This window comes from Acanthochromis polyacanthus, chromosome 5, assembly GCF_021347895.1.
Source record: "Acanthochromis polyacanthus isolate Apoly-LR-REF ecotype Palm Island chromosome 5, KAUST_Apoly_ChrSc, whole genome shotgun sequence".
Lineage (NCBI taxonomy): Eukaryota > Metazoa > Chordata > Actinopteri > Pomacentridae > Acanthochromis > Acanthochromis polyacanthus.
In genome coordinates, this window is record NC_067117.1 from 40,832,213 (window position 1) to 40,848,463 (window position 16,251).

General features: G+C 39.7%; 1 protein-coding gene across 1 annotated transcript; it reads left to right on the forward strand.

Annotated features, from left to right (window-relative positions):
- Positions 1–814: 814 nt before the first annotated feature.
- Positions 815–15,855, forward strand: gmppb (GDP-mannose pyrophosphorylase B). Its single transcript, XM_022213864.2, has 10 exons — positions 815–941; positions 3,319–3,512; positions 3,582–3,662; positions 6,712–6,760; positions 6,977–7,119; positions 7,907–8,065; positions 8,193–8,271; positions 10,818–10,945; positions 11,031–11,213; positions 12,805–15,855. Exons 2-10 carry the CDS (start codon positions 3,384–3,386, stop codon positions 12,934–12,936), a joined length of 1,083 nt encoding a protein of 360 aa, XP_022069556.1. The 5' UTR covers positions 815–941; positions 3,319–3,383; the 3' UTR covers positions 12,937–15,855.
- Positions 15,856–16,251: the final 396 nt, after the last annotated feature.

Consider the following 16,251-nt stretch of genomic DNA (forward strand, 5'->3'; position numbering starts at 1 on the left):
GTACCGACTCATTTTTAAGTTCCCTGGAGGTCTAAGGATGATTTCTGACACAGGAACAGATGAGTGACGGTCATCTGGTGGGTAGAAAGATGTTTCCTGACCAGCTAGCAGTTTGGTAGAAACATGTTGGGATTGTTTTTTTTTCTTGGTGTAATGAATGACTGTCTTAGAGATCTTCAGTTTTTTTGGCTACCTGTCTCTCATTCATGCCAATTTCAAGATGGCTGCCTTTGTGGCTTCACATAAGTCTTCAGTTTTAGGCATTATGTGAGAGGTGACAATTTCTGAGCTATGCTACGACTTGAATGTCAGCAGGAAACCACTCTAGACCTTTACATGTGCAGTGCTGCTTATGACATGAAATGTCCTCTTATATACCCTGGAATACAATGAAACTGAAGCATGTCAAATAGGACATAAAGTATTATGGAATCAGCTGCATTTTTTGTGATGTTCATTGTATTCTTCGGGTAATAAACCTTTATGGTACCAGACATTAAAATGAATAAGAAATTGAAGAAAACAAGGATGGTCTAATTATTCTTTCCATGACTGTAGATAGATAGATAGATAGACAGATAGATAGATAGATAGATAGATAGATAGATAGATAGATAGATAGATAGATAGATAGATTCATTTAACAAACAGCTTCATGTAGAATTACAGAGCAAATTAAATTCTTTAATGGTCACGTGTATTAATTAAACATATTTAGGACATTTATTTATTTAAGCAAAACCCTTTTTTTAGTGTAAAAAAACACTCTACCATTGTTTTGAAAAGTCGGGCCGGACACTGTGCGTGTGATGATGTCACATTGACGCATTGCGGCGGCACCGGAAACAAACACGGAATTCTTGCTTGGACGGTCTTACGTGTCATTACGAGAGTTCAAGTGATTCACGAACCTGCCGGGGACTTCTGCTGAACAAATCCAGGTGAGTTTTTATCCTCTTTAGTCACTTAAACAAAGACTTTAGACTTTAGCAAACATGTCCGAAGCAGCCAACAGGCGGTTAGTAGCTGTAGATGAAGTAACAGGCCAGTTAGCTCGTTGTGCTAACGGTGGCTAACTGCACTTCATTGAGACCAAAACATGAGCGCTGTCTGTTTGTCTCTGAACTCACTGTTTACACTCAAATACTGAAGTTTTCACGCATATGCCGTTATCGTTATGTTCGATGTAACAAGAGAAATCCACTGTGTTAATCTGTGGTGGTTTCCTACACACTGTAGAGGGATTAAGTAGGATACTAACTCAGTCAGACTTATGTAAAGAATGAATGAAATGAATTAAGACAACACCATAACTAACAGCCAGGAGATGCTTCATTAAGGAGACATGTTTACGTTTTATGGCTTATCTGCTGGAAAATTGGGGTTTGGTTCAGCTTTAGGAAGTTAGACAGTGGTTTTGTCTCGCACTTAAATGATCAAAATGATGCTTTAACTACCTCTAGTGTGTGTTTTAAACGTATTTCTAACTTTCAAAGTAGCCTTTGTACCACTCTTACTGAAAATAAAAGTTAACGTTTTAGTTTTTAACAAGTTTCACTGGGTGTTTGTTTTTGTTGCTTGACTCAAACAAGGAGGCAAACTGAGATGTGAGCAGCTAAATCTCTGTTTTCAGTTTCTTTTCTGAGGATCCAATCTTCCTCTGGCTCAGTGTTACCTTCTCTGACCTGAAGCATGAGCTGACAGAGCTGATGGATGGATGCAGAAAAGAACTTTTCATTCTCTTTCAAATAGATTTCAGGTGAAAAAGAATATCAGTGTGATAGACTGGTGACCTGTCCAGGGTTGTCCATCGTTGTCCACAACTATTAAATGTAATCTACTGTCGATATTCATGGTTACCAGAAAATACGGACATTTAAGAAGCTCTAATCAGACAATTTCTAGTTTTCTTTAAAAAAAAATCTCTCATTCAATGATGATAATAGTTGCAGAATTAGTTTAAAGTTGATGACTAGTTGAGAAATAGTTGCAGCTCGATAGGCAAACTAAACGCTAGCGTGTTAACAAAAGGTTTTCAGTTTGTCCCTATGAAACCCAAAAGACATTTGAACTTTAAAAATATCACCAAAATTACAACAGATTTTTAACTTTCCAACAGTCAGTGAATGCATCATGTGCAACATAAGTTTACTGTCAGGGGGAAAGAAGTCAGAAATGAGCTGAAAATTATAATAATTCATCAAAATGACGTTATTCTACTTGTATCATTTAAAAATTTGCCCCAAAAAAATCACTGAAAAGATTCTATAAAAGACAAAGTTCAGAGTTTTTAGGTTGAACTGCAGGCAGTGTTTACAAAAATACACCGTCTACCAGCCAGGAATGGTAAAAATAGAACAAATCATCTGATTTGAACAGAGAGAAAATGTCAAGTTTGTATCTTTAGTATTTAAAATAAACTGAACCCCCAAAAAAAACTGCTGAAAGAGGGCTGGAAAAAAAGTGTTGGGAAATATGTCCGGCCTTCACCTTGAATCAGCCTCGATAGACCTGAACCCCCGTGACCCCACAGAAGACAAAGAGGTGTACAGATAATAGATGGATGGGTGTATTTAAGCACAAATGACATTCTTGTTTGTCAGTGATCAGAAATAACAGGAAAATACATACTGTACATACACTCTTTTCTTTACTCTTACTGTTTTGCATGTCGTGGCCTCTGTGAACCAGGACACACTGTGGCATCGATGTGTGTTTGTTCTGACCCAGTAGTGCTTCTCTTTGGCCCAGTGGAGAAACATGAAGTCATTCCTCCTGAAGAATAAATAGTTAAAAAAGGATCTAACGACATGGTGTCATCCAAACACTATTTTTAAGCGTTCTGCTATCAGAGACAGACAGAGCCGATGTGTTCAGACACAGCCAGGCCAGCAACCGTTCATCTGAAGTTTTAACCTGTTTTTCAGGTTTGGCTCATAGTTTGATCGTTGAAAGACAGATAGCTGCATGTCACCGTCGCTCTTTGTGTAACACTCAAGCAGACATTTTTTGTATGAATGAATGAATGAAAATATAAAATATTGAGAGAAAACATACCTTGGAAATAGAAAAAAACATGTAGATCATGAGCCTTTATCGCTGAGCTGAGAAAACATGTTTCTTTTGTCTCACAGGTTGTAATTAATTCATTTAATGTCAGTTTGCTGGACTTTAGATGCTGAATATGACAAATATGGTCTTCAGAGTAATAAAGATAAACTTTTAAGTCAACTCAAATGTAATAATCTGTCATAGAAACCAGCATGTCGTAGTCACTGACGCTGCTTCTTTAATCATTGTACCTTTTCCTTCTTCCAGACTGGTTGATGTGTCGGTGTTGATGAACGGCGTCCTCCTCGGTAACTGTTGCTAACGGCAGAAGCATGAAGGCTCTAATCCTGGTCGGAGGATACGGGACCCGGCTGCGACCGCTCACCCTGAGCGTTCCCAAACCGCTGGTGGAGTTCTGTAACAAACCCATCCTGCTGCACCAGGTGGAGGCGCTGGTCAAGGTAGGAGACATTCAGCTGTTCTGCTGACAGGTGGCTGTGAGCTGTACTGATCAGTCGTTGTGTTTGCAGGCTGGTGTGGACCATGTGGTTCTGGCTGTGAGCTACATGTCAGAGCTGCTGGAGAGAGAGATGAGAGTCCAGGAGCAGAGAGTATGTACACCATCACACACTTAGAGCACACACAACAAGAACAGCACTGAGAGCTCAGTCCTCCTCCAAGGCTGCTCATTCCCCCGTATGTCAGAGATGCAGCATTTGTTTATTAGTTATTGACATAAAATGTGGCCATTTAGGTATACATTTCTGTTTATTCTGAGCAGATTTAAGTCATTATGATCATTTTTTCAGTCACTTTGGAAAGATTTTTGTAATTTTGACAATTTTTGTGTAATTCTGGACACATTTTCTTCAATTTTGGATCATTTTCAAGTCATTTTGCATGATTTTTACAACATCTTGGACAAATTAAGTGTCATTCTGTATTTTTTTGTTATTCTAGATCCTTTCTAATCATCTGAGAGAAATTCTGAATAATTTTGGATCATTTTCCATTCATATTAGATTATTTTCATGTCATTCTGAGTAAATTTTAATCGTTTTAGATCATTTCTGGAAAATCTTCTCTAATTTTGGATCATTTTCAAGTCATTTTGAATGATTTTTACAGCATTTTGGACAAATTTAATATCATTCTGTATTTTTTTGTCATTCTGGATCCTTTCTAATCATTTGAGAGAAATTCTGACTGATTTTGGATCATTTTGTAGTCATTTTAGATTATTTTCATGTCATTCTAAGTAAATTTTCATTGTTTTAGATCATTTCTGGAAAATTTTGTAATTCTGGATCATTTTCAAGTAATTTTGGATCATTCTTGAAGGATCTTTTACAACAAATAAAGCACTCAGAGAGCGCAGTACTCCTCCAAAGCTGCTCAGTCGTCGGAGCATTTCCGATGGATGAAATCTTGAAAAAACTTTGTGGTAGAAATCACAGCACCATAGAATGTGTCCATTAAATGTAGATGTACCAACAAACAAAATGACCTTGCACTGAGCACAGGCGTGTGTTCTGCATGTGTATGTTATGTACGGATATCGAATCACATGACTTAAGTATTCAGTGGGTGGTTGGAATTGATGGGACTCAGAAACACCCTGATGGATAAGTCCTGATAAGTCCTCAGTGGTGGATTTGTAGTAGGATCACAATCATGTGGTCATCAGCAGGCAGCTGATGTAGTGTTCACTTGTTGTCATGGTTACAGTGATGACATGCTGCTGTCTGGCAATGATACAGAAATCTTTAACAAATTTGTGGATCCAGACTATAAGCTGCATCACTGTCAAAATCTAATCACCTTGTGTCATTTCTGACCTTCTCTGAAAATTTCATCTGAATCCGTTAGTCTGTTTTTGAGTAATGACAGACGGATGGATCGTCACATAACTCCACCGCGTTCCTTGGTGGAAAAACAGTGTACAGGATGTAATGGTACACAACACTCACAGTTTAATGTTAACTTGGCTGAAGTTGTTGTTTAAGCTGATAGGTGAACATTTTTTTCATTTATGTTCAAAAAATTAAAACAATAAAAAGTGTCTAGTTGGCCAAAATTCTTCCAGTAAATTTAAGGTGCTGCAATTCTGTCAATAAGAAAAGACTGTTAACTGTTACCTCTCCAGTACAAAACAAATAAAATGAACCATATTTATAATTATCCATCAAAGCCAGAAGTAGTTTCAGTTTTAGAGCTCCACAAAGTAATGCTGCGTTTTAGTCAACACTAAGGACAACCATCTGGTTTTAATCGCCTTCACTGCATGGTTAGAGGATAAAGTGAGCTCCACAATCTCTGGTTGTGGCTGCAGGAGTTCAAACGTAGAATGGGAGTCGTACAGGTTTCATACCAGTCACAAACAGTCTGTAGCTTAGCTCACAGGCCAACCCTGCTAGCATGCTAAAGGAGGTAAACAGCTGGTACACTGCCAAGACATTCCTGAGGGAATTCAACTTCTAGAGTTTCTATTCCAGGAGGTGTACGACATCTAGAACTATATAGCCATATATATACAGACACAGATGAAACCAGAAGCTTACATACGCTGTGTAAAATGACATATACCCTTTTTTTACTTACTGTCTGACAGTAAATCAGACTAAACTTTCCCATTTTAGGTCAGTTAGGATTACCAACATTATTTCTATTTATTAATTTACAGAATAATGAGAGAGATTTTTTCATTGTTTTTGCAAATGTAAATATCCTACATTAAAAACACACGATCTCATGTTAAAGTAAGGCTAGACAATGTATTTTAATGAAATCACTCCTGACTACATTTTTAAAAGATGATTCTTTTCATCGTGTTGCAGTGTTCTTTGATACCTCGGCCATCCTCCTTACTTTTTTCAGTGTAGACAATAGTGAGTAGTCTTTAGTTGTGTTCATTTGAAAGTGGGGTAAAGCCGGTGTTCTTATTCTACTAAAGAGTTTGGATTTGCTCTGTTTGTTTCCCCATCACGCTTTTGTGTCCAAATCATTCCTGAACAATTTTACTCCACCGAGGAACGGAGTTATGTGACGATCAGCGTCCGTTTGTCCTTCTGTGATTCCGTCTGTCTTTCAGCAACATCACTCAAAAACGGACCAACAGATTTGGATGAATTTTTCAGGGAAGGTCAGAAATGCCACAATGACCAACTGATTAGATTTTGGCAGTGATGCAGCTTACAGTCTGGATCCACAAATTTGTTTAAGATTTCTGTATCATTGCGAGATAGCAGCATGACGTCACTGTAATGACAACCAGTGAACACTACATCAGCTGATTGTGATCCTACTACAAATCCACCTCTGAGGACTTATCAGGACTTATCCATATAAAATGGCACAAGGAACAACTGATTAAATTGTGGGGATGTTTCTGAGTCCCATTAATTCCCACCACCTGCTACATATTTAGGTCACGTGATTTAGTACATGTACATAACGTACACATGCAAAACACACCTGTGCTCAGTGCAAGGTCATTTTTTGTTAAAGATTTCATCCGTCTGAAACGATACGACCTAGCAGCCTTGGTGGAGCGCTGAACTCTCTGAGTGCTTTTCTTCTTCTCTGTCTGATCTGATCTGATGTGATTAGAAGTGATTTTCATGCTGTGGTGCTCTGAACATTTCTCTGTTTTCTCCTCAGCTCGGGATTCGTATTTCTCTGTCTCATGAGAAGGAGCCTTTGGGAACCGGTGAGTTTCTGTTCATCTCAGACCAGCTGCCCGGTCCAGTTCTTATTCATTAACTGGGCAGATAACATTTGTGGATGAGGTTCTGTCAGACTGTACACTTTTCTCTAAAATGTTATTGCTTGCTGTGGCGTTTTTGGGATCTGAACACAGACATACTTTAATAATGTCGTGGAGTTTCCGACACAGAGATTGGACTTAATGAATGTGTTTCTACAGCGGGTCCCCTGGCTTTGGCTCGAGAGCTGCTGAACATCGACAACGAGCCGTTCTTCGTCCTTAACTCAGACGTCATCTGTGATTTTCCCTTCAAAGATCTGCTTCAGTTTCACCACAACCACGGCAAGGAGGGAACCATCGTGGTGAGAGAGACGGAGCCACACACGGGATTTTATTTTGTCAGGTTTTAGGGATTTTACAACAAAGAATGTTGATAAAACAGAGTGAAATCTGTCAGTCTAAACGGTGAAAGCTGTCCACCAGTGGATAATTCAGACTGAAAACAGATGTTCTAAAAAACTTCAGAAAGCTGCAGGGAGCTCCTTCTTTTTGCCACGGTGGTTGCTGTTTTTACGGCTCCTTGTTTCCTTGTAGCTCTTATCCATCTTAGTTCTGACAGTTCCAGATTTAAAACAGTCTCCGCTACACAGTTATGAAACAATATCTTGACAAAAGTAAAAACATAACAATTTCTTAATACGAATAGTTTTTTCCTCAATGTAAAGGCTAATCTAAAACCTCTGCAAGTACTGTCATGTGAAATGATGGAAGAGCTAAGACTGTTCTGAATAAAAACATCCATACAGTTTGTACTGCTAGCCCTTATAATGACCAAGATAAGCTTCAATAAAAGGTAGTAAAACCACTCTGGAACCAGACTCAGAGTTATTGCTTTTAAGTATTGAAAATCAAACTAACAGTGAAAAAACATCACAAACGTTTATACTTCATATTTCCACCTTAGTTCATCCCTTGTATCTATATCAGTAAATAGAAGAAACTGAAAGAACCACAGTTTAGATTTCTGAGTCAACAACTTGCAGAACCGTGAAAAACTTACCAGTGCTTAAAACGTTTATGACTTTTGATTTGAGAGATTTGGTCCTTTTCTGTGATGCTGACGTTCACGGAGGCTGGATGTGTGTGCAGGTGACGCGGGTGGAGGAGCCCTCTAAGTACGGCGTGGTGGTGTTTGAGTCGGACAGCGGGAGGATCCATCGCTTCGTTGAGAAGCCGCAGGTGTTTGTGTCCAACAAGATTAATGCCGGGATGTACATCTTCAATCCCAGCATGCTCAGCAGGATCCAGGTGACCACCTCACTCTGTCGCCGTGTTACTGGGTGGATTTTGAAGTATTTCAATATTCTAAAGTGTACATGATGGTGTGTAGGTTCTTTGATTGTGACTTCCTTTCATGTTTCATATTTGTGTGCAGCTGAGACCAACATCCATAGAGAAAGAAATCTTTCCAGTCATGGCAGAGGAGGGGCAGCTGTATGCCATGGAGCTGCAGGGTAACTTCTTCTTCTTCTTTCTTCTCTCTTCTTTGTCCCTCTGATCCCCTCATCTCCCATCCTGCCCATCCAGTGCAGATTTTACCGTGTTTTACTGTAACTCAGCTGCCTTTACAACCGTCCTCCTTCCTTTTCCTCTCCTGCTGCTGCCTTTCCTCTCCACACACTCCACCCTGCCTTCTCTCTTTTTTTCAGCAGAGTACTGTAATATGACAGGTGATCAATACGTTTAGAGACTGCACCTATAAAATCATGAACCTGATTTAAATTTTGCCACCATCACCTGCTCAGTGTAGAGCAGTGCTGCAGTTCTTCCTTAGAACCCAGTAAATGAACCGCCCACCGTCGGCCATGGTCTCTTAAACCGTGTCTAATTTACAACCGTTAACCTTCAGTTTCATTTTGGGGATGAGGAAGACGTCACAAGGAATAGAATCAGGTGAGCAGAGCAGGTGGGGAGTGACGGTCGTGTTGTTGTGGCCAAAAAAGACGTGTGAAGGCCTATTGGATGGTAACGTGTTCCACTGCTCGTTAGATTCAAAGATCAGTCTATACCTGAGGTTTGGAGCTACGGTTTATTACGATTTTATAACAGCTTAAATTAGATTGTTACCATTTATTTTTAAAAAATTTAAACACAATTAGATATTAATAGAGTTAAATTACCCATTCAAACCAGCAGTGCAGTCTTAGCTTCTCATGTTTGAATAACTTTTGTGTAGCTGTCAGTGGACAAAGTGACTGAGCTCTGGTGAATATAAGATGTGAAAACACAGCTTGTGTCTGAAGAAGAAGCTGTTTGATCCATCAACAGCAGTTCCTACTGAAACACTGTGGCTGTTCTTACCAAGAAGCTCAGCAGTACTGTCAGTGTAATGGAACATCTTGTCGCTGTATTCTTGTTTATTCTTGTGCTGTATTCTCTGTTCTGGTCTCTGCAGCTCACAGCTCCACCAGACGTAAGTGTTTGGGCTTTTCTTCTCATGTAGTTCTGGAGAGGAATCGTTTGTAGAGAAGCACCGACACCAAAAAGCAGGACGTTTGAAACAGGATCGCTCTTTATACCCAAACCTGAAGGTTCACTAGTGCTCAGATAAACATCAGAAGAGATCAGAACTGCTGTTGGTGCTTCTCTAGATCCTCATCCCTCTCTGGGAGGCTGAAATAGAGGAACACCTAGCTGGCAGTCAAACCTCCCTCCATCCTGTAGTCCAGCAGGCAGACTGGTCCCAGCAGTAGAGGGTTTGTTTCCCTCTGAAACTGTAAAAGAATGACTGAAGTTCTGTTATTTCCTGCAGGGGATTTATTGAACGATCAGAGCTCAGGACAAAAATGTTTTATTCTTTAAAGATGGCTTCAAATATATGTGAATCTGTTGTCATAGCAACAAATCTTTAGATGATCATTCAGATTTATTTCCCAGTAATGTGCCTATTGGGTCTCTATCAGGCGTAAACTAACCGTGACGTCACCCGTTGGTTTCAACGCCGAGAAAATGAAGCCCGGATTTTGCTACTTCCTGGTCGCCGTTTTGGATTTTTTTGGAGCCAGTGACGTAAAAAGCGTCATCAAACAGACTGGACCGGAGAGCAACTAGGGGCAGGATTGGCTGAGGACTCTCTTATCCCGCCCACATTTTACCGCAGAGGCTTCTGTTGCGGTCTATCAAGTATAGCCACGCCCCCTGGCTCCGCCAACTTTAACAATTTATTTAAAATTCAGTATTGATTTATTTTAAGATCGGCCACCTGATCTCTCATTTTGACCATGAAAACTAACGGGAAAAAATCCTGAGCTGTAGAACATCAGTCTATCAAATTTATTTTTTCCGGTGATGAATTGGGGTCTATGGAGAAAAAGCTTTTTGGAGCCAACCCTAGTGGACGGCGTGATATTGCAAGTTTTTGACACTTCCGGGTTGGCTTCAATTCTGGAGCCAGATGCTACGTCCATCTTTATATACAGTCTATGGTCTCTATGCATCCGAACAAAGCGAGTTGAAGTTAACCAGAGCTGTTCTTTGAGCTCCAACCCACAGACTGGTGCAGAGTTAGCTAACTACTGATTTGTTGTGGTAATCTGATGCACTGATTGGTTTTCACAATAAGTCGCTTTTCCTTAGATGAGCAGAAGTTAGTAGAGTTCTCCAAAAGTCTGGTAAATAGACAGATGTGTAGGGGATTCAAACATATCCACAGACTCCTGCACACCGTCATAAATACTTTTATTTATGACATTTTGGTGCTGGACTTTGTCTTTTGGGGTTTTAAGCAGCACTTTGTTGTATTTTGTCCATTTAATGTGAACTTGATCCGTTTGGAGCTGTGGAGAGTTTTTCTTTCTTTTACTCCATATTTAACACGGCTTCTCTTTGGAACAAACCGTTTTCTAGCAGCAGAATACACGTGTTTTTGCAAGTTACACTAAGTCACATATTCAAAATCACAAGGAAGCTCCTGCTTGTTTCCATGGAAACTAACTCGTCATGTCTCTGTGTCTGCTTGTTGTTTGTCTGCTGCTCTTTGTCTCTCTCTGTCTGTCTGCAGGTTTCTGGATGGACATCGGTCAGCCCAAAGACTTCCTGACAGGGATGTGTATGTACCTCCAGTCACTACGACAACAGGCTCCTGAGAGGCTGCGTACGGGGCCCGGTTTCCTTGGCAACGTCATGGTGGTGAGTGTAGCGTGTTGAGGCTACACATCAGGTCCAGGATACTCCTGCATGATGGTGATGGTCTGTGCCACTTCCTCCCCTGCAGGACCCGACAGCGCAGATCGGGGAGAACTGCACCATCGGTCCCAACGTCACCATCGGCGCCGGTGTGGTCGTGGAGGACGGCGTGAGGATAAAGCGGTGCACGGTGCTGAAAGGGTCGAGGGTTCGATCGCACTCCTGGCTGGAGAGCTGCATCGTGGGGTGGAGCTCCTCGGTCGGCCAGTGGGTGAGTAGAGGGGAGGAGCTGCCGGCGTTTTCCAAACATCCAGACATGAGCCAAGATCAGCAGACGTCTTCAGAGAGAGTTCACATCGGTCTGTGACTGTCTAAACATCTGACAAAAACACAACCTGACAGAAAGAGGTGCAGTACGAGGATACTAATTTATGGTTTATAGATAATATTGTGTTGAGAAGCAGAAGACTTTTAGAGAGCACATTAAACTGTGATCACAATTTTTCCCCCAAAGATTTTTCATGTAATTTTTAGTGAAATATCTTTTATCTGTTGAATCCTTCAAGGACAGTGAAGAAATAGGACCAGAAGTAGTCATGGTTACATTTGTCATCCTTCACAAACATCTTTTGTGCAGTACGACAAAATCTGAGATAAGTCTACACTACCCTTCAACAGTTTGGAGTCACTTAAAAATGTTTTTTTTCCCCACAATGAAGATAACATTAAATGAATGATAAATCCAGTGTAGACATTGTTAATGTGGTAAATGACTATTGTGGCTGTAAACAACTGATTTTTAATGGAATATCTCCATAGGGGTACAGAGGAACATTTCCAGCAACCATCACTCCTGTGTTCTAATGCTACATTGTGTTAGCTAATGCTGTTGAAAGGCTCATTGATGATTAGAAAACCCTTGTGCAGTTATGTTAGCACATGGATAAAAGTGGGAGTTTTCATGGAAAACATGGAATTGTCTGGATTACCCCAAACTTTTGAACAGTGGTGTGTGTTTGAGTGAAGCTGCTGTGACAGTGTGTAAGGACAGATAAACATTTAAAAAAAATAAAAATGTATTAAAAATGTCCAAGCAGGAGAAGAAGGTAATTTTTCGAGAAAAGCCACAGAATTTACAAGTTTTCAGTCATAAATTTACAAGAACAAACTTAAATATTGTCAGAAACTGCAGTTGTAAATTTGCTATTTTCTGTTTATAAACTGAATCTAAAAACTAAATTCAAGTATTGCTTGAAATAAAATTTTAAAATTAAAAGAAAAACAGTGAGGATATTCTGACATTAAAATTGTGAATTTATATTTTAAAAGCTTGGATGTTTTCTGAGATTAATTGTAAATTGAGAAGAACAAAGACTGATGCTGTAAAATTAGAAGCAAAAAACTCGGATATTCTTTTGGATTAAAGTTTTAAATTTACAAGAAACAAATTTGGATCTCCTGAAGTTAGTTGTAAATTTGTTAGACAAAGCTCTTTCTGCCGTGTAATTAAATTATGTCGTCAAAAATCATGAACCAAAGAAGCAACAAAAGTTCCATTTATTTGGTTACTTATCATACATCTTATACAGTGTCCAATACTGACGTCTTGAGGCATTACAGGAAACACTAACATGTAGAACTGGTTTAAAAGGAGGATTAAAAGATTCCAAACCAAAACAAAACAAAAAAATGAAGTGCTGGAGTTTAGTTCTGTTTGGATCACAGAAAGTAAAGAATAGATGAGAGTGAAAATGGTTGCAGCTCTTCTTCAGTCGTTTCATCAAATCAGTTTTATGTCATTCTGGAATGTCGAGACTTGCCCCGGCTGCTGTCATGTTCACTGATGACTTGTCTGTTGTCAGGTCCGCATGGAGAACGTGACGGTGCTGGGGGAGGATGTGATCGTGAACGACGAGCTTTACCTGAACGGAGCCAACGTCCTGCCGCACAAATCCATCAACGAGTCGGTCCCAGAGCCGCGGATCATCATGTAGCGAAACTCCCAACGCCTTTTATATGAACTGAACACCCAAACTGTGCCAGAGGAACAGAGGGACGAACAATCGGGTCGGGGGGAGGAGGAAGAACAAAGGGCTGCTTTTTGTTTCTTTTTAAAATTGATTTGGATTGGTTTTAGCCCTGCTTGGCTGCATCTTCCACCAGTAAGACAAAAACAGACAGCGGGGAGGTTCATGCTAGTTATAGAGGTCAAACGCTGGTGGATGATAAATACAGGGAATACAGGGGAGGGACGGGGGGTGGTGAGGAGATGAGAGCAGCATTAGCACTGCTTTTTAGACTCCCTATGCATTTACACTGAAAGATCAAACCACATGTTGAAATCATGACTAACAAAGCTGAGACTCTGATCAGACCTTTTCAACAAAATGCAGTATTCAACATAGTTAAATGCAGTTTAGTTTGTTCATGTGGACAGCACAACTGTAGCTGTGAAAAAGCAAGAGTTAGGAACCATGTTTGTGTCTACCAGATGAATGTACGAGCTCTTCCTTATCCCATCACAACATGTGATTTGATCCATTTTTATGTAGAAATACTAATTAGTGCAGCTTTAATTAGCATCACTGTCAGTTTTGTGTTGTTGCCTTGACAACGGTTTTTCTGTACGTAAAAAATGAACAACGTGTAGCTGCAGTTTCTAGTCTGTTTACATGAGTTTGAGTGACACTGAATCAACGGTGTGTGAGGGCCACTGTAGGTTCTAAATGAACACATCAGTAGAAATACTACTGAGCTGAAGGAGGAGAGTCATTTTTGAGAAAACAAACTACGTGTCTTAGGTTAAAGTTGTAAGTTTATGACAAAATCTTGTCTGATTGAAGAGCAAGCCTCTGATATTTTTTGAGAAAAAAAATATAAAAAGACTATTCTCCGAGATCAAAGTAGTAAATTTAATAAGAATTTGGATAGTCTCTGGCAATAAACTTGTAAATTTCCAAGAAAGACTTGAATGTGCTCTAAGCCTGAAGTGCTGGACATTCTGAGATTAAAATTGTAAATTTACCAGAGTAAAAACTCTATTCTGAGATTAAAGCCAAAAAATAAAAATTACATTAAAAAAAATCCCAGAGATAAACACCAAAATATAAGATGGAAAAAACCATGGATCTTCCCTAAGACTGATGTGGTAAATGGATGAGAACAAAGCTCTGAGATTAAAGTCAGAGTAAAGCTCAGATATTCCCTGAAATCAAAGTCTTAATAAATATACAAGACAAAAACATGGATATTCTCTGAGATTAATATTGTTCATTTATGAGAAAAACAAACTTCTCTGACATGTACAAAATGTAAATATACAAGAAATTATTCTTTTCTTCCTTTATTACTTTTTTAAATGTGTTTTTCTGGCCTAAATCACATTGATTTCCTTATTGCCAGATCTGAAAATACAGTTTGATGAATGGAATGAAAAGTACATGGAGTTCTTTCTCAGAATATTTCTCCTCCTTCAGCTTGGTAATTGTTTTTTTTAATGATTTAGTCTACAGTGGTGTGCATGTGGACTGATTTAGTTTTGTCTCAGTGTTTCTGGAAGTCGTGCTGTGGTTGAGCTCATGCTGTGCTGATGTACAGGTGTGTGTCAGGACCTGGTGACATCACAGGGGGGCGTGGTTACAGGTGCAGCAGAAGTTTGGGGGAGTTTATTCTTTGGATTCATTGTGAAGAAAGTTCTTCATTATGCTGCAGTTCATTCATGTTCTTCCCTAAATCAGAAGTACTTGTTCTGTGTACGGTGGCCATGTTGGGACATTTCAGGCTTCATCGGTCTCAGCTGGACTCCTCAGTTAGCCACAGCTAGCTCACCTGCCATTTGTTAGCATGCTCCACCAGAGTTCTTCCTGGTGTTACCTCCAGCTTTGTTGTACATTTGGCTAAAACTCAACAGGCTGTGATGTGGATTTTGCTGTTAGAACTGTGTTGGATGACTTCTTTAAAAGTCATGAATGGACTTAAATCTTCAACTTGTAAGCTAATGTGATCAGTATATATTTAAAGTACAGAGGAAAGAGTCAATCTGGATGTGTTGGTCAGCAACCCCTCTCTAAAAAGTGATAAATATGCAAATGTTTAGCATGTTAGCACGCCATTTTAGCATTCATCTCAAGTTGAAGTTGCTGGGACTTCACTGTTTACTGAAATGTTGGTCAGCTAAAACTGTTATTAAATGGACCTGCTCTTATATAGCGCTTTTCTACTCATCAGAGTACTCAAAGCACTTTTACAACAATTGCTCCCATTCACCCAGACACACACTAATGCGCAGGTTGCTAATCAACCTGCAACATCAGTCAGTATACATTCATACACCAGTGGAACAGTCACTGGTAGGCAATTCGGGGTTCAGAATCTTGCCCAAGGAAACTTCGGCATACAGCACATGACTAGGCGAGAGCGGGAATCGAAGTGCCGACCCTTTGATTATTGGACGACCCGCTCTACCACCTGAGCCACAGCCGCCCCATTATTAATGACACTAGTTGAAATTAGGAGGACTGTCTGATTCATAAGCTGCCTCACAGGCTGACATTTAAAATTATGTTCTTTAATGAACATAAAGGGAATAGTCTGCATGAGACAGACTTGACTGCTGATCTGTGTCGCCCTGGTTGTAAAAACGTGGCGGTGTTAAATCATCAGATGGCTGATGGAGTGAAAATAATTGTTCCTGGAGGTCGTCCTTGTTTCAGATCAGGACTAATGATACATGTACATGTGCAGCAGGTGGTTCAGACACTCAGCACTGGACTGTTCCATGGTTGTTATGAAGTCAGTGATGAACAGTGGGGGAAACTGTAAATGTGAAGGCTTTATGTCTGAATGAATGAAGTCATTTCTTGTTCTGAAGTCTTTTTTAAAAAGAGAATAATGGAATCTACTGATCACACCTACGACATGTTGCTCTGTCTGTCTTTCTTTTCCTGGTTTTAGGGGATATTTCACACAAGAGGGTCAGCTTTTTATAAAAGGCAAAACACAACAAGTTAGCACATACATATATATCTAAATTAAATCCATATCAGAGAGACATCAGTGGCAGCTTGTTGGTGTAACCTGAACCTCTTCTGAGCAGTAGGAAGCCTTACCCACCGAGCCACCACTGCTATGAGTATGCTGTATGTACAGTTATGAAGAAAAATTTAGGTATACTTAAAAAAACGTGTATATTACGGCAGTCTTCAGTTTCCAGTTACTGTTTTAACTCTTAATTTTTTTTTTTATACTGGAACAATTGAAACACGTCTTTCTCACAAAAAACAGCAAACAAACGTGTTTTGGTTCTTTTG